This window comes from Onychostruthus taczanowskii, unplaced genomic scaffold (genome assembly GCF_017590055.1).
Source record: "Onychostruthus taczanowskii isolate IOZ18803 unplaced genomic scaffold, ASM1759005v1 scaffold145, whole genome shotgun sequence".
NCBI classification, from domain to species: Eukaryota; Metazoa; Chordata; class Aves; order Passeriformes; family Passeridae; genus Onychostruthus; species Onychostruthus taczanowskii.
The window spans coordinates 454,243-478,247 of record NW_024498630.1 but is presented as its reverse complement, the minus strand read 5'-3'; the positions used below and the strand labels follow the sequence as shown (position 1 = coordinate 478,247).

Here is a 24,005-nt window from a genome sequence, read left to right as displayed (position 1 = left end):
GCAAACAGCATTATAGCAGAATTCCTTAGCTTGGCTTGTGTACTACTAGAAATACTACATTGCTGTGCACAGCAGAAAAAAACCCATTGCTGCCATTCATTGTGTAAAGCTTTAATATTGTGTTTAACAATCTCAAGGGACTATTGCAAGCAAATTTAAATTGAGACAGCAGACTATGAAATGCAATTATGTCTACACCTCCTCTAAATATTTCTAAGACCAAAAATAAAGTAGGTTCCAAAGATGGCTGAAAATACTGTGTTCAAAGGACTTTAAGCACCCATCTGCATGCTTATAGGACACTGCTTTCTCCTGTCTCTACAGAGCAGAAGTCCTCTGAAGATTCTCAGCAGCATACATGGAAACAAGCTATCAAAAAACGAGGGAAAGGAATGCTATGAATTTCACAGCTGGTCAGAGGGGTGGGGTGAGAAGGGGAGCAGAGAATTCAGCGAAGTGGTATCACTGCTAAAGAACAGCAAAGTACACAAAGCGCACAGCTGTCTGTGAATGCTCCACCCCACAAATGCAGTATGCCAAACAAAGCACTACTCAAAGCTTACCTTCAAGTTAAGGAAAAGGGAAAAACTCAACAATAATGCATGCCTCTGACAACAAATTCAGAAATAAAAAACACTTGTTAAAGGAAGGACTACCCTGTAATGACTCTGAGTAGTAGCTATGAGATAAAAATCCCTCCAAAATTAGGGAATGATCACAAGAACAAAATTGAAGATTGTTTTATTGATAAATAACTTTTAAAATAATTTAACTCAAATGTTCTAGCATTACAATGGTAAACAACGTGAAAATTTTCAGAAAGTCAACTGAAGTCAACAGAATCCAAACTTGTTAAACAAACACAGATTTCTCAATTTTATCCCCATTATGTCTTCAAGGCCATGTAGTAGTTATATTTCTCTTCAAAGCCTGTTACTCACTTTATTGCTAAGCTGCTACATTGCAGAAGTGATGATTAATCACCCTTTGAAAATTCCACAAGACTTTGAGACACAAAATCATGAATCCATGTATCAATATGTGGAAGAGATGTGTCCACAAGAAAAGTCACTATTTTTCGATCCCAAGAGTTAGTGCTGTCATTAACTGCCTGTATCTGTGCCACAAAAGGTTTCTTCTCTACAAGATTCCGAAACACTATTGATGCCTCTTCTGACCACTGCTGGTTTTTCACTCCTAGGAAAGATGTAAAGCAAAACAGAAGGTCATTTATAGACTAGAAAAATCTAAGTCTAAATGAAGAGGTGTGAGTTTAAATACTTAAGAAAACAGATTTTAAAGAGCTAATGCATGCAACTTAAATCCAGAAAAGAAACACAAGCTCACTCATCTCCCACACAAACAAGCTTAATTATTACATGGACTAGGACATTTATTTTTTCTTGAAGTCTAAGGATAATGATGTGTTTGCAGAAGTGAAAGGCAAATGCACTGATTCACCGAGCAATTCAGAGAATATTAGCTGCCTTGCATGACCAGGACTTGTCAGGAACCATGACAAAAAGGAAACTAAAGAACCTCTCAAAACAAACTTCCTTTATCTTCAGCCTGAGGGTGCTGACATTATTTGTCCCGTTGGCCTTGCTTTAGATTTTCTTCATCTCAAAGCAGCATCAGTTACTAAGACACCTGCCAAACCTTCAAGTCCCAAACAACACATACAGAGGACAGAAACAAAGAGAAATTATGCCTGAATATCTCACAGCTGCTCTTACTTTTTTCAGAGTGGTATCCCACAAAGTCAAGTCTGCTGGAAACTAAATAGGTTTTTGAATATGGGTGCAATCCACCTAGAAATAAGTGGCTCCTGCAGACTTGGGATTCAGTTTCCCAGACCACTGCTGGTGTATGGGACACAGGGGATCCTGTGCATCCCTGGCATCTAGACACAGGGGCTCAAATATTATGGTGGAACACCCAAAAGCCACTTGATGGATAATAGAAGCAGAACAGCAAAATGACAATACTTTGCTTTTACTATTAGCAGCAGCTTGCCACTGAGAGGATAACACAGGAGCACAGCTGCCTGCAGATTCCAAAAGGAATTAAAAGTCAATAGTTAATCAACACTTAAGGAAGAGTAATTAATGCTATGAAAGCATTACGTAAATGGGAAAGCAAATGAGATTTTACAAGGAAACAGATCAGTGACTAAGAGGCACGAGACACAAAAAAAGACACAAAAAATTGGAAGAATAGCAGGACAATAGTTACTGATCTTCCAGGCTCGGCTGGCCTGCTTTGACAATATGAGGCATTTCAGAGGCAATTTAGCTAGCTGCTTGGGAGACCAAGTGAAGCAGGAAAAGAGGATGACTTGCAGGCTTGCTGAGCTGGATCCTCCAGAAGACAGACACAGCTAGAAATCAGCCACATTACAGCACTGCATGCCGAGGACCCCCGCCTGTTGGCAGCACATCCATCACACATCACTAGTTTAAAAACAATCCCCAAGGTCACACTGAGGCTATGCAGGAAAGCAAACCCACAGAAGGCACATGGCACTAACTCTGTCACCTGTCACTTCCAACAAGCATATTCTGTGACTGAAATCTAGAGCAGTGCTGACCAAACACCATCAGAAAGCAGCAGCTGACTGAGACGTATACACCCGAACACAACACAGAAAAGAAGGAAAAATTTTGAAATTAAAGAAAAGACAGAAAGGAGAGATTAAGTTTTATTTCTGAAATTCTCTCAGAAGCATGCACACTCTCTATGTGTCATATTCTCATAGAAATTATCTTATGTAAGCTTATTGAAAGCTCCATCCCCTCAAGGAGTTTTTGTTTGAGAAAACCAATATATTTCAGGCAACTCTGGATTCCAAATATGCACTGGAGAACTGTAAATTACAATAGGGTCAAGATATATACAAAAAATCCTCTAGAAATTCAACATCTAGGTTCCTAAGTTTACGTAAACTGTGACAACTGGAACATTAGGTTCTTACCAACAGACACATCATAAGACACACTTTCATACTTGGTAATTGGTTATGTTAAAGGATCCAAAAAACATTAAGTTTTTATTTCCCTGTGTCTTTTGCATAGCAGATATCACACACATTAAATGATAAATTTTATAACCATGAAAAGCAGCTGCTGGGAAAGTTTAAGAGTCTTCATTCTCAAAGACAGTATCTTAAAGTGCTGCATTAAATTAAACAAACAAAAATAATTACACAGAATCATCACACCTATGCCAAGAATAAAACAGGACATAAACATGTAGGAAAAAACCAATTACATGACCTTTGACTTTTTTCCATTCTACATTTCTGTTCATCTCATATGCCCACTGATGTAAGACTTTAACAAAAACATTTGCAAATGCTTGATACCCACCTGCAAGCTGAGCTGTGATAGCTTGGAAAGGTAGTCTTCTGAACGTATCCAGGAGTGGCTGTACTTTCCCCACGCTGACAAACTCATGTTTGCCATAGTCCAGCTCATAGACTGACAAAAACCCATTTCTAAGAATCCCTTTTATTATGACCCTGTACCACCTAAAAGGGGGAAGAACAAGAACAGACCATTTGAATTAATATTCACACACTGCCAAAGCACCAGAGAAACAATGCACAACCAAAAGATCTTAACCAATATATCTCAGGCTTCCCAAATCTAGACTTAGCTGAATAAAAGTCAACTATCCCAGCTATAATCTGGAAGCATGAAGGACCGCAATCTCATTTACTCCCTTAATCTCTCAGACATCATTGGACATCTGCTACGTTGTTAACAATGCGGACTAAGCAAAGCTAGGCTTGCCTAGCTTAGCAGAGTTAAGCTTGCTTTCAAAGATTTTAAGTAATTTAGGTATGTACTTACTCATCTCCAATTTTAGCTGCATACAGCTTATTTTTTTCAACGGTCACAGGTTTTTCTTCTGCCCTGCTGTAGTACAAGATCATTTCTTCCATTAGGGTGTACAGATTGTTTAGCTCATTCCAAGGCTGGACAACAAAATGACCGGGATGGCAGGCCACCGAGACGTAGATATCCATGAGGTCACCAGGCTTTGGCAAGGGTAGAGGAGGCGGCAGCTCAGTGGTGGACACTGCACTGCTAGGTTCTCTGCCCGAATCAAGGAAGCTCTTCTCCAGCTTCCCACTAGGTAACTGTAGAGCTGGAACAGCATCACCTACAGTTTTTGTGAAGGTAGTCCCACTGGGTGCCACACTCAAGAAAACATCTTTCTGATGCTTCCACAAGTCTGCATTTTTGATCTGTCTATTGATGCTATGATCCATGTGTGGGAAATTCTCTGGAGCAAACAAGTAAATGTGTGCAATTCCTTTTGAAGCATCCTGTTTAATCACCTTGGAACACAAAGTACCGTTTAACAACAAGTTAGTAACTATTAAGGGCACATCTGATTTTGTACAGAAGGCTAAAACAGCAACAGTTCATTGCATTTATGCACAGAAACATTTTCAGTGTTCTCCCAAAGATATTCAAGAAATTGTGGGTAATAAGCTGTTTACAGCAGATAAAAAGATATAAAGCACCTGCAGCAATTCCATTAACTTAAAGCAAACACAAAACTTGAATTTTGTTACATCCAACAGGTTCAATCACAGTACTGCATGTAGAATTCGTGTTTTCTGAAGAATAGTAGCCAGTGTCCACACAGATATAAACAACTCATTAAATCGTATCACCTAATCCTTTAAACTATCTTGCAGACATTATGGGAAATGAGGCCTGCTAAATTAGATGAAAAAAAAAAAAAAGAAAAATCTTCCAGGTTTCTCTCACATGTAATTTTCAATCACTGACATGAAAATATTTCCTATTTACCATCAGATATGCTAACATTATTAATAGTAAAGCACTTAAATTTCAATTTGACAAAGTATGCAACATTGTTTTAAAGATGCTTCTGTTGACGCTGCTAGCCAGGAAAAAAACTTTCTGCAATTAAAGCATGCATCTGTTCTCTATTATTTAATACAGTAAAAATTAACACCAACTTCAAACTCTTTTGGAAGAGGATGTCTAGAAAAGCCAGGTGCAACAGGTGTAAATCTCAGAGTAGAGGTCTAGACTAAAGCAAGCAAGAAGGTTATGGAAAGCTATAAGCACTTTTTCAAAGTGTCTGACAGTAGCTGGAATCAAAAGGTTAAGAAGAAATTATCTTTGTTTACTCTGTGGTTATACTAGATTAACTTTAGAAAGGTATTTTCAGTTAGTTAAACTGGCTAGGATACATTGCAAATGGAAACAATTTTACCTCAAAGATAAGAGAAATTCTAACTATATAAAGCATATACTAAAATAAAGCCAATTAGAAAAAGGAAACAAAAAATAAAACTGCTTTCAAAGACTAGAAGGAGAAAAAGCTTTGCTCACAAGAGGCATTAAAGTAATTCAAGATTAACTCAGAAGTTGAGTATTTTTGTGTGCTGAAATATGACAACTGCGTTTCTTTCTTATCAGTGGCAAAATAACTCTAGTTGTGTATTTGGACTTGGACAGCAAAATGCAAACACCTGCTGTGAAAACTGCTAAATTCACAGCATAGGGGAAAAGAAAATATTCTAACAGGCCTAAGCAAGTAAGTTTTATAACAAATTTGCCAAGCAAAGAACTTTGTATAGAATTCATGTCCTTCAGCTGGTTACAAACTTCTACACTTCTGTAACAAAAAACAATTTGATGAGTTGTTAAGCTTTTGAAGTTGTTCTTCAAATGCTCTTTCCACATGCCTATGTGAGTTCAGGTCTCATAGGCATTTTGACTACTTACCTTCATGCTAAATTCAGGACAATTTATTACAGCATCTCTCAGCCACAGTACAGCATCTGGAGTCCACATGCCAGTGTTAGGAGGCAGTTCTGCCAGACAGCACTTCAAAGCCTAAGAACAGAATTAAGTACACAAGGTATAATTTAGTAATATGAAAGCTGGTACAATTCAGAGAATAATGCTGACAGAGTCAATCATGTACGACAAACAGAAAGAGAAAGCGCAAAACACAAATCCAGTACCATAACACATACACAAAATCCACCAACTCACAGGACTACATTGCAATTTATTTCAGACAAAGATGCACAATAAAATGTTGAATGCTGTGAAACAAAACAGAATTTCAGTACATAAACCTTGAACTAGCAGCACTATAAACAATCCCAAAGAGATCGAATACAGGTTAACTTTAACATGTCTTTATACCTGAGGAGGTATTGCAATTACTTCTTTCAGGAATTGTGGTGGGATTTCTTTGAGCTCTGATACTTTTACAGTTGCAATTGTTCCACTATCCATAAATTGCACATCAAGTGCTCGTCTAGTGTGAATAATTTTTATCTGAAAGAAGAAAGCAAGAGCATAATTTTGAGGTTAAAACCCAACAGTGACACACACATTATAAAATATTTCACGGAAACGAAACATTCAGAGTGAGCTGAACAGAAAGAAGAGACATTTCTATGCGGGCAAATTCTAGCTGCGTTTCGAATACTTCTTACCTCTACACGTGCCAATTTTCCTTTGGAAGGAAACAAGCAGATTTTGCCACAGAAAGGTAGCAATACATTGAACTCAGATGTTTGCTGCAAATATAAAAACAGGAGTCAAAAAGCACAGAGCTATTACTACCTGGCATTCAACTAACCATTTCAAAAGCAACACATGGCATAAACAGTACCTAGAAACAAAAGCTCAGTTTCAAATAAAAAAGTATCTTTCCGGCTTTAGAAACACTTCCTATCACACACATTGCTTTGAGCTTCCCCAGTTGGTATCCTTTTCATCCCAAACTCTGTATCTTACAGGGAAATCGGGAGAACATGAAGTGACAGGGGTAAAAAGCCACATTTGGAAATAGACTAGGAAATCACCAACAATTACCTGACTTGCAAAGCGAGAGCAGTTAAGAGCTATGATAGACAAGTGAAGAAGCTCCTAGGTTATATTCTAGAACATACAATTTCTTGAGACTTATAACAAACCAAATTTACTGGTAACTCAAATGAAAGTCTCATGGGGTGACAGGCACCATGATAATCCTAAATAACATAACAAGACAACGACTACACTACAAGAAGTAGGGAAACTCCACTTGAAGAACAATCAACACCTCACTAGGTCTAAATTCTTGGGCAAAATAAGCTGCAAAACCTGATATTAAAAGAATCTGAAGAACAATCTCTTTCTCTGATAGCAGCAAGAAAATAACAAGCACTCTCTCTCCCAAGAATACCAACTCTTGAAACACCTATATGGCTGCCTTCCTTAGTGTCTCTGTGTTGCTAAACTTTAGCAACTTTAGCAAAATACTTATACACTTTCTTTCAATGTTTAGCTTGCTTGAAACTGAATCCTGATAAATGAAATGCATTCAGTACAAAATATTACCAGATGGTCCCAACAACAGGTCTAAAGCTCAACTTCTACACCTAAAACACACTGACAGTGAAGTCTCACAAGCAGCAGTTCTAACAGGACCTCCAAGGACCCGCATTGCATGATTTGATTTCGTCACGCTCAGCTGAACTACAAAATTGATTATCTTAATTCTTACGCATTAGATTCTCTTAAGGTTTCTTCTCTTTGGCCTAAATTCCCTTGAATCTAATAAGGATCGTTGCATGTATCTGTAAATGGCTGGTGGAACACCAGACTTCTCCACCACATGCCTATTTTAAAGCAACTTAAGACTTTTCAAAATGTCTCCTATACACCACTTTGATGTTGAAAAGCATCAAAAGACACTTTTCACACTGAAAGGTGCACCCCAGAAAACCCCAAACTAGAAAGAGAATGGCTACCACAGAAACTTGAACTTACCTGCAAGGAAAATTATTGGTACTCTCTGGAGGAATGCTGCATGACTTCACCACTTCCCTCACAGTGGAACTTACCTTGTGGAGAAAATAGTCTTCTAGTTTCTGCAATATTTCGGAAAGTCTAGACAAGCCTTTGGATGGCACTTGACAATACAGGCTCCCATCAGAGGAAACACTGGTTACTCTGATGTTGGTATATAGTGCATCTACCTGCAACAGTAAGAGTGCGACAAGAAAGGGAAAAAAAACCCCACAAAATTTAGCAAATTTCTCACTACTGCTTTTTGTCCATCTAAGACCTCAATAGTCCATGATTTTTAATAATTAAGGAGGAAACAGGACAATGGTACCTGTAAGTGCAGTTCAAGGGACTTGTCATACAATGCTTTCAGACAAATAGCATTGATGTTGATATCATCTTCTCCAGAAGTGTCATAGAGAACAAGAAGAGGAGTATCACTCTTTTCCAGTATTTCCACAGCAAATATCTTGAAGCATGTCTGTGATTCCACAGCCTTTACTAGGACAGGATCATCACAGAAGGCTTCCAGTCCTGTAAGACACAACGTACCTTTTTGTGTACAGAAGTTTACTGCACCCATACTACTTGCAATCTACTTAATTTCTACCTTTTTATCAAAGAAAGCCATCTTTGGAGACAGGGCAGAATAGAAAAGAAAAAGACCCTCTTCAGAAAGAGTTGAGACAAATGTGTAGAAAAAAATGAAAAGCATCCAAGTACTAAAAAATCAACCAACTGAAAATAAGACAAGCTCATTCACAGCAATTTCAGCAATATTCAAAATTCAATATTCAAATTCACACCAATATTTAAAATTCAATATTTTTAAAGAGTTAAAAAGGCCTACTAGTTTTAGAAAGGTAAATAAATGTACCTTTCTAATAGCACTAGGATCACTTCAGAATAATTAAATAGGCTCATGTTTAGAAATATTGCCTAACTTGGCCACAACAGATGTACCTCATTTACGAAAAAAAATATTGTGCTAGCGTACATTGCTTGATGCAACATGTTTCCTTTACTTTAAATGTTTCCTTTTATTTCTTTAGGTTCACATATATTAAAGGGACAAAGACATCCATGTTAAGTGCAGAAACAATTAAGCTCTATTACAGAGGTACAGAACAAAATAATTTTCTAATATCAAGGATTCTCTGTAAAACTCTTCTTGACATCCTTTCTTCCTTCCTTTTCCTTCTTTCCACACATACCCATGTCTGCTTAGACTAGCTGAGCTGATCAAAATGTATCAAACACACACAGAGCTGCTACAAAAAAAGGATCAGAACTCACAGAGGCTTCAATACATAAGCTGTGCCAACAGTAAGCATGTGTGTGGTCAGCACTGGCTTTCTCTTACCTGCCAGTTTACATTTTGCAGCTTGAAAAGGAAGTGATCTGAACTGTTTCTGTAGTCTGCACACACTGTTACTTTCAACAAACTCAGTGAAGCCATGATCAACATAGTATACCTGAGAATAGACAAGGGAATTAAAAGCACAAGATCATGAGTATAATTTTAAGTATGTTTTCTTGAGTCTAGGGAGAATGTATTCGGTTGCCACAGTCTCTATACACCCACAGACAAATTATTTTTTGACAATTTAGTATCATTAATTTCATGTTTTCAGGGAAAGCCTCCTTCTTGAAATCTCTATAAAACCATCCTCTCCAACTGTTCTACAGAATCTCAGCTTTAAACAGGAACTGTGCTAAAAGGATTCAGCATATATTATCTCAAACTATGTGAAGAAAGGTAATAGTCACAATTTTTATTTACAAAGTTCTGAAAGTGTTGAAAAGTCAAACACCACTTAGGTGCCCTTTTAAGTTTTGCCTATTGTATTTACAGCATTAAGAGAATAATTTTGACTTAAGCTTGTCTTTACTTTGACATAAATACCACAGTCAATGCAGGAAATTAGAAAGGATACTACTACTGGCAAAAATAACTGGAGCTAAAGTTACAGAAAGAAGGCTTTGATGGGACTTCCAACAACTTTTTTCCGAAACTCTATCTTGCAAAATATCTGCACAGCAAATATTAAAAAGGAGGTCTGAACACTGTGCCAGAGGATAATAGCAAAAGCTGCCATAAAGCAGCAGCCTTCTTTGGGCTGATAGCTCTGACTAGGGAGAAATTAGAAGCAAGCATGCTACTAATTTTCTTGCCACTTCTCTAAACCCAACAAGACCTCTCTTTCACAAGACCGAGTTTTGACACCCAACTCCAATTCACAGCTGAAGGGTATCATACTAACTTTCAGAAAAAACTCCATTCTAATACATGTGTTATTTCAGTATTTATAAAATGGTTCAACTTTAAAAGTATGTTAAGCAGGGCTGGGGAAAGAAACAAAAACATTAAGGATGTATCATTAATACTAACTAGACAAGAAATAACTGAGCAGTTTTAAACCTTTTTTATCCTTCTAATATATGTTCTAACTTCACTGCAGATGGCAAGAAGAGTCTGTTCAGCACAGGAAAATTTTAACAGAGGAGTTAAATAATATCAGTGGGGTTTAACTAAATACATACAACTCCCAAAACATCAGATTTGCCTGGATAGCCTGTTAGAGATACTTCAGTACAATACTTCAGACAAGATCTAGGAGCAAATGAATGTTGTCTTTCCCTTTCTCTCCCTGTGTTCCCCTCAAATCATTCCTCCTACCAAAGGCACATTTTCAGTACCAAAGTGCTATAGGGCTCAGCTCCTTTTAAAACCAAAACCAAAACTCCCAAACTCAAACTATTCATAGAGAAAAACCTGAAAGACCATTTAATTTTGTCAGTCATATAACTTCTACAAGGTCTTAAATTCTCGTATACCTGAAAACAGAAGCACTTTAGGGCAAGAAAAGAAAGAATACTAGTGCAGCATATTAAAGAATTGACTGTGTATCTAAAAAATAAGCTTGTCCCAATTCTTTCTCCAAATGCCAGAAGAGGTAATTGCTTGCCTTTACTCTGTTGTCCTCTACAGAAATAATCCGTGCACGCAGCCAGGCATCTTCTTCAGCATGTACTGCAACAAGCTGCCCAACACTCAGAGACTGAGCTGGTGACACTGTACTGTTCTGACTGTAGTATGCTTTCATTTCATCTTCCATTTGTTCCTGGGCAGTAGAATACTCTTTGCCCACATACCTACAGTATTTTATGAAAAAAAAACCCAAAACAAACCACAAACAAAAAAAACCACAACAAGAGTTGGGATGCAACTTCAAAAAAACTGAAGAAAAACATAAGAACACTTACATGCCCATATGAATAAATTATATACATTTGCTAAAACATTCATGTCCAAACTCTTCTCTTTTTAGGACAAAAAAGTTACTTTGTCACTAACAAACACCATCTCAATCTGGTTTTCACTATGGCTGATCTAAACCAAAGCATCAAAAGTATCTTTAAAAATTAGCTGTTAAACCAAGTGCTGTTTTCTCTTGTACAACCGTTTTATCTTGGTATTTGGCTGCTGACCTAATGGCGCAAATTAATGCTGTTTGTGTGTTACACAGGTCTTCTTAAATCAAGTATATAAACCTTCCAGAAAATCCACATGGGAAGTTCTGAATGCTTCAGAAACAAGTTAGATAAGAGCAGACAAAAGGAAAACTTATCCCCCCCACAAATCTGTATGACTAGCTACTGTTTCAGCTTGTTCATAGAGATCAAGATACTACTCAATTCTGCCATATAGTTTAGATTATACGCCCAGAGACAGCGCAGATACTGCAATACAACATGGTATCATAACTCTGTTATAAAGATTATGCTAAATCTGACCACATTCCAGGGAACTCTGATTTTCCTAGAAACAGCATTTTTTTTTCTGTGCAAGCATTCATCTACTTTGTAATGGAGATAAAGTGGGGTGGCAGTCATGTATGCGTGACTCAAAAGTTTCTTGAACATTTGTTTCATAAAGATACCTAACAGAGGAACTCAACAGAAAGCAGAAGAATCTTTCAGAATTTCCTGCTTCACTCCCTATTTTATTCTCCATTTCTTGTGAGAATTCAACTGCAGTACCTAGTGTATCATCTCTTCTTTCACTCTGTTGTGAAAGTCTAGCAAATATCTAAGAGTGTTTCTATCATCTCCCTTTTATTCTGACTACATTACAATTCTTTGAGAATTGATCCATGTCTCAAAACAGAAACAGCATCAAAACCAGCACCTTTCAGCATTGCCTTCATTTTTACCTCAAGTGAAAGGTTTCAGACAAAAAAACTTAGCCACATCCCAATAAAGTAAAGAGTTATTGTTCCATCCCTGAGACTGAGTTAGGAATCTTGATTTTATCGGTCCTGCAAAAATCAACATCAACCAACAGCAGCTACATAGTTCTTGTGTAGGTCAGCAGAAGGAGGCTGGTAGGACACAGAAGGAAAGAACAGCCTATGCACTGTTTCCTCCCTATATGTCTACATGAACATTTTCCTGTCATGGCAAAAACCCCTAATCCCCTCAGGGCTAGTTTCATCATACCAGGATGACCCTGCCCATGAAGAACATGGATAACCCTGAGAAGAAATTTTTGTAACTAGGACCACGAAACCACTAATTATCATCATGTACCTATAAGAGCTGACAAACTGAGAAACTTCAATACTGTCCAAGAAACATGGTTCAAAATTTGGGCATGGCTGCTTTGTAGAGAAATTTTAACATAACCACCCTCAGCTCAACATCATATGGTATTTTAATCCACGGTACTCAAAGTATTCATCCAAAATACTTAGTGGAAACATCCTTAACAGACTAGAAAGCTAAAAACCATTACTCCACATGGACAATAAGTTAAAAATTATGCCAGAACTAAAAGGTCCACAGGAACGTTTTGCAGAGTCACATGTGCATAGCAGGTTGGAAGTAACAGATGTAATATAACAATCCACCTCTTACACTGTCTCCTTAGACCAGGCTGATTAGGAACCAAATCAAGAAACACTAGCAGTTTTTTGCTGGATGAATGCTCATCTTTCCATAAGCGGAATCTGAGTGCACTCAAGTCATGCCTAGTTAGTGTAAGTTATAGGAGCAAAAAGTATTTTAATAAGCACAATAGTAATACCTGAATACTGTTTTGTGTTGTAGTGGGATTATTTTACAAAGTTGTCCAATGGCAAGTCAAATCTGCCTTGATTCTCAGACAAGCTAAAGCTAATGATAAAAGTGATTGGTTCAGGACAGAAGAAGTTTCAGAAAATTTCTATTTAAACACACAAACAAAAGATTTTTAATTTTCATTGGCAAAATAAGTAAATAATAAAGTCCTGATACCTCCTGTTCATCTAATTTTTTCTGGCAGCCTGCACAGTATGAATGTGTAGATTCATAAATAAAGCAAAAAAGGTAGATTCCAAAATACAAACTTGCCTAATAAGGACCTCATTAGTGTTTTTCAACTCTAACACCATGATGGACACAGATCCTTCTGAAGGAATAATTAGAGAAGGAACAGTTATGTTTTCCAGGTACTGGTCCTTGCATTCTTCATACTGCTGTTCAGCTGTGGTCTTCACATCATCATGCCTCTTGACTTTCTCAGTGACATTCAGATTTTCATTAATGCATCTCTGGGGTTTAGCATAGAGGATCGCCTTTCTGGGGACTTCAGATACATAGTCCACAACACATACATCTGATAGCAACTCTAGATTATTTAGAATGTCTTCTGGAAATTTTACTTGGTAAGTGTCTTGGTACACTTTGGGAAGTGCATGAGCCCAAAGACCATTGGAATACTTCAGCAAGATGCCAACAACTTTTGCCTTGAAGTCGCTACTGAGTGATGCAGGTGTGGTCTCCATATTTGGCTTTAACAAAGGGTCTGCTTTTGGTGAAGTAACATTCTGAGATGCCTTTTCTTGCTCAGCATCGCTTTTTGCTGCTGGTGATATTTTCTTAGCAGGATAAAGGAATCCATCAATTGGATCACCTCTGTGTATTTTCTCTACCTTGGAAAACAAAAGAGAGTCAATAATCAGTTGCATCTCTAACGCTAAATCATTTTGCCAATTACACTTTTATGATATGCATTTTATACAGACTTTGAAGAGAACATCCACAGGGAGCTAAGCTTGAGGCAGTTACTACAGGTTAGCATTTCTTGTAATGCTTCCTCCTCTGTTTTGAAGGGTTCCAAACACATATGAGTACATCAGTAATAGGCAAATATCTAATCTATGCAATACAACTGGGACTTGCTTCCAAAGAAGTACAGTGTCTCCTTCCTCCTAGCAGGACCAGAAGATGGTGACACCCTTCACAAATTTACATCTTTTGCATGTTAACCTCCCCAGTCTTCCCCACAGGCAAGGAGATCATAAACAAAAGTTTTTCTCTCAGTTTTCTGAGGGAAAGGAGATTTGATTCTATACTTCAGAAACAAGAGGACACTTGCCAGGCAGTGCTGTCAGGAAGGCTATCTGTTGTCATACTCAGGGAATTAGTTTTCTTTACAAAAGTTCTGAAATCAAGGAAGAAATTTCTGGTTCGTAATACATTTCGTAATAAAATTGATTAGACCTTTTAAATCATGCCCCCAGCTTCCTTCAGAAGCACATATTTTGACAGTCCCTACAAATCCACCCTTTGCTATAAGCATATCACATAGTCTGCAGTCACAACATTCAAAGTACTGTTTGAGAACTGTAGACACAAACTCACAATAAAATTCTGCTTCCTAAAGCTCTGCAGTTTCAACCTATATTGACCTAACCATAGCTTAGCAGGAATCCATGTAAAATGGAGATAACAAAAGGTCTTAGTGTCATCACATTGGTCTCAAAGGAAGAAAAAGAAAGAAAGTTACTAAGGTTTACGTAGCTCTACTTTGAAATTCTTTTGTCAGAGGAAAACTACTCTAATCAAAGTAATTTTCAAAAGCAGATAATGAAAAAACATGGAGCAGCTGAATTACTTGCTACTTCTCAGGGGTAGCATTCACCTCCACCCTATTAATGTCCACACCCATCAGAACTTTATAAACCTTGCCCAACTAATTATTTGCAGCTCTGTCCTAGCAACATACAATCAAAGCATAATGAACAAGACTTCAGGTATTATCTTACAGAAAAAGAATAACACATATCACTCATTATCAAAATAACATTAGCAAGAAAAAAATACTGAGTGACACTACATTAAAAAAGAATCAAATGGCCTTTGCTCTGTCTAGAACCATGTATTTTGTCCCATGTATACTACATCACAGCAAAATTGCTATAAGATCTGAATTAAGAGTCAGGAAATGAACTATATAAGTGCATTTCCATGAACTTGCTCTGCATTACATTGCCTAGGCTGGTGCCAAAACAATCTGTGAAGAGGTTATTGGGAAGAGGTCTCGGTCAACTTCCATGAACACTAGCATGACAAAAAGGAAATAATTTTCATAGATATTAAAAAAAAAATGTTAACCATGTTAGAGAAATCTCACACATTCCTGGTAGCATGCCTAAATTATTCTCTATCAATGAAAAACTAAAACAGAAACACTTTCTGCAAGAAGAAGACATAAGAAAGCAAAGTTCTTGGGCATCTCTGCTACTCAGCTTGATATAAGAGACAGAAAACATGTCTGGCAGTAAAACCTAGAAGGACTGAGATGCCTTCAATGATTCCTGACAGAGAACACCTATATTTGTACCCTCTGATATGAGGAATCTTAGAGTGCCCTTTGCACCACAGGAGAAGAAAGGAGTTCAGTTAAAAATAGAACCAAGCCAAAAACTTATCAAAGCTTTGCAAAGGCTTTGATACATGGTCAGGAGACCTAAGTGTATCAAGTCACACAGGCAAAAAAAATCAGAGCATGCCATTTTGGCAGATAATCACATCCTAGATAGAGAACAATTGATAAGGATGTCCCATGTGTCCATGGACAAGGCTGAGGAATTTATTTACAAGACCACCCAAGGTAACATTTAGCTCCAGAAAATACTTAACATTATCAGGACAACAATTTGTTTGGTAACGCTGTGTTGGAATATATGGCAGCTCATCCTGGAAGAAGCTGGATGCAGAGGTCTACCTTTATGTATCCCTTCTCTTGGCTAGTGCTCTTTAAATAGAGCTACAAGAGAGCTGAATAAATTTTTGCTGACAGGACTATAAACCCTTACACACTAAAGACCAGCAGCAGAGTGACAAGAGAAGATGCTCAGAGATCTTTAAGCCTCTTAACTCCAATAATAGCTCTGGAGTTTTCTAGACACTGAAGTTCAGTTTTAAAGAGGCTGTATATGCTAACTGTGCAAACCATTTAGAGACAGCAAAATGCTATTTTCAGTAAATTGTTTCAGATTACTTCAGTATAAATAAGCACAGGTTGACATCACTAGAATCACAGAATAATAGAATATCCTGAGTTAGAAGAAACTCACAAGAATCACTGAGTCCAAATCCTGGCCCTGCACAGGATATCTCCAGGAATCACATCACCTTCAAGGCCACAGAAATTTTTAATAACAAATGGCAAATGGCTCCACTTGTGAGCAGCACTTCAAAACAGACACCCTTTCTTAAGCACAAATGTCTAAACCAAGGTGCCTATTGGGCTCACAGATTTGCCTTCAAGGTACTTCCCATTAGCATGGCTGACAGCCTAGTCTGCAAGCACATTATTATACTAGGAGATACTGAGAAACACCTGAAGGACGACGCAGTCATTCGTCACAGCCAGCACAGATTCATGAAGATAAAGTCCTGCTTGTCAAACTTAATTTCATTTTATGACAAGATAACCCACCTAGCTGATCCAGTGGATATAATCTTTTTGGGCTTCAGTGAAGTGAAGCTTTCTATACTGGCTCTCACAAAGTCCTTCTGGACAAAACATCCAGCACAGGTGGATGGGTCAGGTGCAAAGGGTTTCAGTGAATGGGGTGACATCAGACAGGTGACTGTCACTGGTGGGGTTCCACAGGGCTCCATCCTCAGCCCTGTGCTCTCATAAATGACCTGGATGCTTAGTAACCCTGAGAAAGAGTACTAAGCAGAGTACTAAGCAAGTTCATAGAAGATAAAAAATTGGGAGGAGCTGTTGACTCCCTCACAGGCAGGGAGGCCTTGCAGACTGACCTCAATCAACTAGAGGGCTGGGCAAACACTAACAGTATGAAGTTTAACAAGGGAAAGTGCTGGATTGTGCACTTCGGATGGGGCAGCCCTGGATGTGAGTATAGACTGGGGAACAAGACTGGAGAGCAGCTGCATGGAATGGGAGCGGGGGGTCTTGGTCAGTGACCAGTTGAACAGGAGTCAGCAGTGCCCTGGCAGCCAGGAGGGCCACCCGTGTCCTGGGGGGCATCAGGCACAGCATCACAGCCAGGCAAGGGAGGGGATTGTCCTGCTCTGCTCTGCTCTGGGGCAGCCTCACCTCAGGTGCTGGGGACAGTTCAGGGTGACATAATGGAAAAAAGACATTAGAGACCATGCAGTGGAGGACAACAAAGGTAGAAAAGAAACTCGGAAGAAACAGAGTTGCAGTTACAACTTCCTTGAGGGAAGGGGAAAAGGAGCACAGGCACTGATCTCTTCTCTCTGGTGACCAGTGACAGGACTAGAGAGAATGGTCTGAATGGTCAGAGGCTTAGGTGGGATATTAAGAAAAATCTTTCTCAGCCACAGAGTGGTTTGAGCACTGGAACAGGCTCCCCAGGGAAGTGATCAGAGCACCAACCCTGAGAGAGCTGAAAAAGCACCTGGACAACACTCTTAGGCACTCTATGGTGTGATTCTTGGAGATGTCTTGCACAGGGCTAAGACTTGTATTTTATGATCCTTGTCCCTTATAACTCAGAATATTCTGTGATTCTATGACCTTGCCTCTTACCACCTCTTCATTACAGAGCACAAAGCAGAGGCAACAGCTGGCAGAATAAATTATCAGGGCAACAGAGAGTGAAGCTCTTATACACAGGAGAATAGTATTTTTTTTTCCTGGGCTTGAATAACAGAGGCAGCTCTTAAAAATTGAAATTTGGAGACTCAAATAATAATAGTTCAAATTAAAAAATACTCCCAATATAAATACTGACACTGCAACTGAGTGAAATGCAGAAGAGCAAGTCTCCTTGTTTTGACATACACAAGGACAAAGGCAGACATGCTCCTATATGTGTTGGCAGGACAAAAGCTTTGCACATGCACACTTGACAATGTTTAAAAAAACCACTGACCAACACATATAAACTAAAGAAAGTATCCACTTTCCAATGCCAGCCTTGCTTAATTGTGTGTACAGTGATAACTCCAGTAACCTCCTGGAGCGTCAACATGATGTTTCCAAGAAGGAACTGGAGGAAACACATCCTTGAAATGAGAGTTTCTAGTCAGAGCAAATGTCCTTCAATTTCAATGTTACATTCAAACTAGCACATGCAGTTATTTTCTGCTATTCTTCTGCAAGGCGAGAAAAGAAAACCTGCAAAGGAAGTTAGCTTTTAATGTCAGTGGCAGAGTATCATCTTATGCGGCAAACAAGAAGTCTGGCTCCATGGTTTTTGGTATCCAACAGGTTCTCAAAGACAGCTCTAAAATACAAATCAGAACTATCACTCTGATTCACTGAGAAGAATTCTTCGGAAACGTGGTGCAGGAGTTCTTTCAGATCTGATTTAAATATGCAACATGGAAGGCAACTACCACAGCACGCATACCGCAGACTATACACAGAAACATTTTAGTGACAGGCACCTTAGACAAACACTTCAGTGCGAAGGCAGCTCTCATTTACCTGACTTTCCTCAACAATACATGAAGTTAAAGTCCTAGCAAGCTGGAGCTCAAAGCAGAGAGGAAGGTATTTCTGGCCTTGAGCAGCACTACCTTGCAACTACACACTGGCTGACAGCACTTCTTCTCTGTCACTGGCAGCCACCACAACTTCAGTTCCCATTTGTTTTGCCCATCCCTCTACAGTAAGACCTCCCCAAGCAAAGGTGAGATGCTGCTTCAACATCAACATTCAACTCTTCCCTGTTCTTCCAAGTAGCTGCTTCTGAAAGCAATAGAGCTCAACCTACTGAACTGCTGAGTCTGTGTCCAGAGCAACCAAATCCAGGGAAAAAACCAGACTTTGTCAGTGTTCTTGAAAGCTGAAGATCCCCACTGCACATGGTGGCATCACTCAGTAAGGAGCTTTTCCTTACAAGAATGTGGAAGCTTCTTACATCATCCAGTTACAGCTAATCCTTGGAATCAATTCCAGCATTTACAGCTTCTAGTCTGATACGCAATTAATTATTTTGCATGGGAAGCTATGAAACCTATCTTCTTACCCTAAACCACAAAAGAACACATCAAAACACTTGTTTTTAGCCAAGCCTCATGTCAACTGGAAAGTTGAAACAGGACTGGAATATGTTGGCCAGAAAAGCTGTAGTGTGCCCATTGTTAAGGACATGACTGGATACAGAACCAGACAGCCTGCAGGTGACCCTGCATGAGCATGGAGGTTGCATTAGGTAATCAAAAGAGGTCCCTTCACACCTAAGTGATTCTGTCTCTAGCAGTCATTTTTTCTTTACTTACCTGAAATGTTAGAATGCAAATCATACTAGGGGGTATATTTTTATATTTTCTTTTGCTGTTAAACTAAAGAATCCCTATTGTCAAGATATCCTCTGTTCAGGCTCAGCTCATGCTCAGAGCAGGGATGGTAAGCTCTACAAAGTTCAACAGTGTCTTTAGATTGCCCCCTTCTGCCCATCCTCTTTGCCCTCCCACTCCATTACCCTGCACATCACAGTGAAGACACTTGTGCTCCAGTTTCTTGTGCTTACAAGACTCTGGCTTCTGAAAACACACAATTACAAAGGAAACTGTGATGCAATAAAACAGCTGAGTCAATCTAACAACTCCATATTGTTGAGGGCTGCCCATATTCCTCACATCTTTATGCCAGCACTGAAGATCAGCAGACAACTTTGTCAGCAGTTCTTTTTGGCTGTAATACCCTTTTCCTCATAACGCATTGAAGTTCTCCTAAAAGGTCAGAAAAGGACAAGATTTAACACACAGGAGATGCACAGGTTGCAGGAATAAGGAAAGGTGTCGTCAAAATGGAGTCTGACTTCATTTGGTGGCTCATCTTGCTGTCTAACCACTCATCACCAGGACTCAGTTTCAGGAGTATCGATTTACAGCCTGCTCTAGCAGTGTGTTTGGACAGCAAAGTCATTCTGGACCTTCTGTCCTCAACTGGCTCATTTCCACACATGCTATGACACCATCTTCTCAGTGAGGCTGACACAACTGTAGTCTGCTCTGTGCTAAAATATGTGCAGCACAACTAATTACATTTTAGGTAGAACACGTGTTCTCTGAACTCTATTCTAAATGGCTACTGGCTCTCTGCCTAAACACTGATTTCTTCAATGAGTGTGGCAAAAGAAAGTTATTGTAATTCAAGAGCTCATCTACTGGAAACAGCTTTTAGGGTTTGTGTGAAACTGTCAACTTTCATTCATATGTATTACCGGATGTGATAGCCTGCTCCATTGTCTCCTCAGTGTGCAAAGTACATTAGAGTTGGATTTTTTATTCTTTCAATTTTGTTTCTCTGTTTAGAAAGATGACTTTTGCTTCACACAGCTTAACTGTGGTATAGAAATTCCTTCTCTGAGAGTAAAGACCTGACAAAACCAAAATTTCTCAAGGAATACAACTCTGCTGCAGCAATCCCTCTCTTTTCTGAGCATACCTGTTTAGTTCACTCTGAATGTTACAGTACAAGCTCAGCTGCCTGATGCATTAGTATGTAGTACCTATTTTGTTAAGACATGGTGTACTGCCCAGAACCAGATTCAGAAAACAAGAGCCTCAGTCCTATTTCTGTCAATCTGTTTACCATCTAATCCTGGCTTCTCCCAAGCCTTTATTTTTATTTTCTGCAAAAAGTCCCAACATGTATAAATGTAAAACATAAATCTGGGAACTAAATACAGCTAAAAAAAGATTAAATAAAAAAAATCCTACCAGTCAATTAAGCAACATCTCACTGTTGTCTCATACAGGTCTCATTTTTATCTAAAAAATTATCTACCTTCCTGTAGTGATAAACTTCAACTTGGAGTAACTATTACAAAAAAAAAAAAATCAAACCAAAAATCAAACAAACGAACCACATACCCCCAAAACAGTGAATAAAAATATGGTAATTTCCCCCTTAATTCCTCCAATTTTTTTTCCAGTGACATATTTTTAACACTAACAGACTGTGGGACCTGTCCAACACCTTACCAGATATCCAAGAGATTAAGTGAAGAAAACTAAGCCCTGCTTTACCCTGTAAATCCTCCTCCTCACAGTAAACAGCCAGGAAAATGGTCTTCACTCTGAGGAATCTTTTCACACAGCATCAGCCAATACAGTCACTAAAGGTCGCTCTAGTGACTTAAGGTCACTAAAGAATATACTGAAATATATTCTTTATTAATAATTATGTATCATTTAGCTTTATGTTTATTAAAAAGCAGTAAGAAACCTGACAGAGGAATGACAGATTACAGACAAAAAACTATCCTCTGACAACTAATAGTTAATCTGGTATGTAGCCTGAGCCAGTAGAGTATTTTATAGAAAGGAACATCTTGGTTCTAGAACTGCTGAAAAGCAAACGTATCTCTTCCAGCACAAGTGGAATTTCAAAATTCAGAATGGTAGCATTATTTTTCTATCAGCTCCTTCAGAAAATGAACAGAAAGACTGAGGCAGTCATTACCACAAGACAACTCCAGAATCAATTCAATATGCATATATCCCTTCATTCTGTCAATTAAAAGGTGTCTGCTTGTTATTCATTCTATGAAAATACCAGCTCTAGGATTGGTGTTTTCACCAAAACTTTGAGTTTTATAAACATGGAAGAACTTCTGAGGCACAAGGTGTGAGAGGGTCTGACAGGATCCATCTGTCCTGATGGATGAAATGATTTTTGGCTGTTAAGTGACCCGCTGTGCCACTCAGACACTCACAACTTTATGGAATAGGATGGGATTCGCCTCAGAGTACTAAGGGACCTGAAGAAACACTTGCCAAGCTGCTCTCATCATTTATCATCAGTACTGGATAACCAAGGAGGCTGGTGACTGGAGGTTGGCTAATGTGATGCCCACCCACAAGAAGGGTTAGAAGGAAGATGTGGAGAACTACAGGCCTGTCAGCCTGACCTTGGTGCTGGCAAAGGCTATGGAACAGATCATCTTGGGTGTGACCATACAGCACATGCCAGACAACCAAGGGATCGGACCACTGCTCCCCAGAGAGCATGTGTTTGGGGAAAAGCAGGTCTCACCTGACCAACCTGATGTCCTTTTATAACCAGGTGACCTCCCCAGAGGGTGAGGGAAGGGCTGTGGATGTTGTCTACCTAGACTTGAGCACCCAATGGCATCCTGGCCTGTATCAGCAGTAGTGTGGCCAGCGGGACCAGGGCAGTGATTGTCCCTCTATATTCAACACTGTGAGGCCACACCTCAAGTTGTGTGACCAGTTCTGGGCCCTTCATGACAAGAAACACATTTAGATGCTGGAGCAAGTCCAGAGAAGGGCAAAGGGAGCAGGTGAAGGGCTGGAGCTGGAGAGGGTAGGTCCTATGAGGAGTGACTGAAAGTGCTGGGGTTGTTCAGCCTGAGGAAGAGAGGCTCACGGGTGACTTTATCACTTTCTGCAGCTCCCTTTGAGCAGACTGTAGCCAGGTGGGGGTCCATCTCTTCTCCCAGACAACCAGTGACAGGACAAGAACACACAGACTGAAGCTGCACTGGGGGGCCTTCAGGCTGGAGACTAGAATTTCTTCACTGAAAAGAGGGTCACGCTGTGCACAGACTGCCAAGGGAGGTGGTCAAGTCACCATCCCTGGAGGTATTCAATAAATGACTGGACTGACAACTAGTGCCATGGTTGACAATGTGGTGTTTGGTCAAGAGTTGGGCTTGATCTTGGAGCACATCTGAAATACTTGTTGAACACCAACACACACAGTATGAGAAACAAACAGGATAAAGATCAAGCACTGGTTAGCTCCCAGAGCTATGATTTCTTTGGTGTCAGCAAGACTTGGTGGAACAAGTGCCACACCTGGCATGCTGGGATGGAGGGCCGCAGGCTCTTCAGGAGGGATGGGCAGGACAGGCAATGTGGAGGAGTTGCACTGTATGAAAAGGGGAGGTTCGACTGCACAGCCCTTACCGTCAGCGATGACATGGGTGAGAGACCCTGGTTTCAAGGGAGTGTTGTAGTGTCTGCTCCAGGCACTCAGGAGAAATCTCTGGGTTTGTACCTTTTTTTTGGGTTTTTACTGGAGATTGCAACTTCCTGTGAACACTGTACTGCTGTGACAAGCAAATCTGGGAAATGTGTGAAGTTTCTAGGAAATAACTTCTGGTCACAAGTACTCAGTGAGTCAACTAGGAAACATGGCCTCCTAGGCAGAGGACTTTGTCAGGGAGCTTCAGACTTGATGTTAGGAAGCATTTCTTTACCAAGAGCGTGGTCAAACACTGGAAAAGGCTTCTTGGTTGATGTCCTAAGCCTGACAGTGTTCAAGAGATATCTGGATAATGCCCTTAATAACAAGATTGAACTTTTGGTCATTGCTGAAGTGGTCAGGCAACTAGATGATCACTGATAGATTCCTTCCAACTGAAATACTCCTTTTCTATTTATTTTGCAAATACTTATCACTTGCATTTTTCCATACTGAGTCAACATTAGCACAAAGCAACTATAAATGCCAAGATCCCTTTTTCCCAAGCTTCAAAGTCCACACAGAAAAAACCCACTTTTTTTTTTACATATAGGGAGAGTCCTTTCTGTCCATGGCTGTAATTAAGATTACAATAAAATTTTATGGGCCAGAAACATGGTATGAGGAGGTTACATACCTCTTCAGAAAGCTCTGGTCTTTATAACTCTGAACAACCCTGAATTTTATTATATTAGCCAGCAGAACTTGTATTTGCATGCTTTTTCAACTCACTTGTTACAATTCTGACCAGCATGTGTCCAAGTGTTACCCCTGAGAAATCCCACCATGACTTCCTTTCTGAAAGTAAATCATTCCAGTCCTTCTCCATTTCCAGTCTTTAAACGAACTAAACATCTATGCAACAACATTCCCTAACGTCCTAGGACTGCCTA

General features: G+C 39.3%; 1 protein-coding gene across 5 annotated transcripts in view; it reads right to left on the bottom strand.

Annotated features, from left to right (window-relative positions):
• Positions 1-730: 730 nt before the first annotated feature.
• The window catches only part of TDRD7 (tudor domain containing 7), a 44,443-nt gene continuing 21,168 nt past the window's right edge, over positions 731-24,005 (bottom strand). For all 5 annotated transcript variants that reach the window (XM_041398372.1, XM_041398369.1, XM_041398375.1 and 2 more), the window contains 11 exons: positions 13,233-13,813; positions 10,808-10,994; positions 9,202-9,313; positions 8,170-8,372; positions 7,895-8,029; positions 6,500-6,583; positions 6,204-6,338; positions 5,775-5,885; positions 3,855-4,345; positions 3,369-3,529; positions 731-1,197 (listed from right to left, as the gene is read on the bottom strand). In XM_041398372.1, coding sequence (XP_041254306.1) covers positions 977-1,197; positions 3,369-3,529; positions 3,855-4,345; positions 5,775-5,885; positions 6,204-6,338; positions 6,500-6,583; positions 7,895-8,029; positions 8,170-8,372; positions 9,202-9,313; positions 10,808-10,994; positions 13,233-13,813 — 2,421 coding nt within the window. In that variant the 3' untranslated portion in view covers positions 731-976. The remainder of the gene's footprint in view (positions 1,198-3,368; positions 3,530-3,854; positions 4,346-5,774; positions 5,886-6,203; positions 6,339-6,499; positions 6,584-7,894; positions 8,030-8,169; positions 8,373-9,201; positions 9,314-10,807; positions 10,995-13,232; positions 13,814-24,005) is intronic.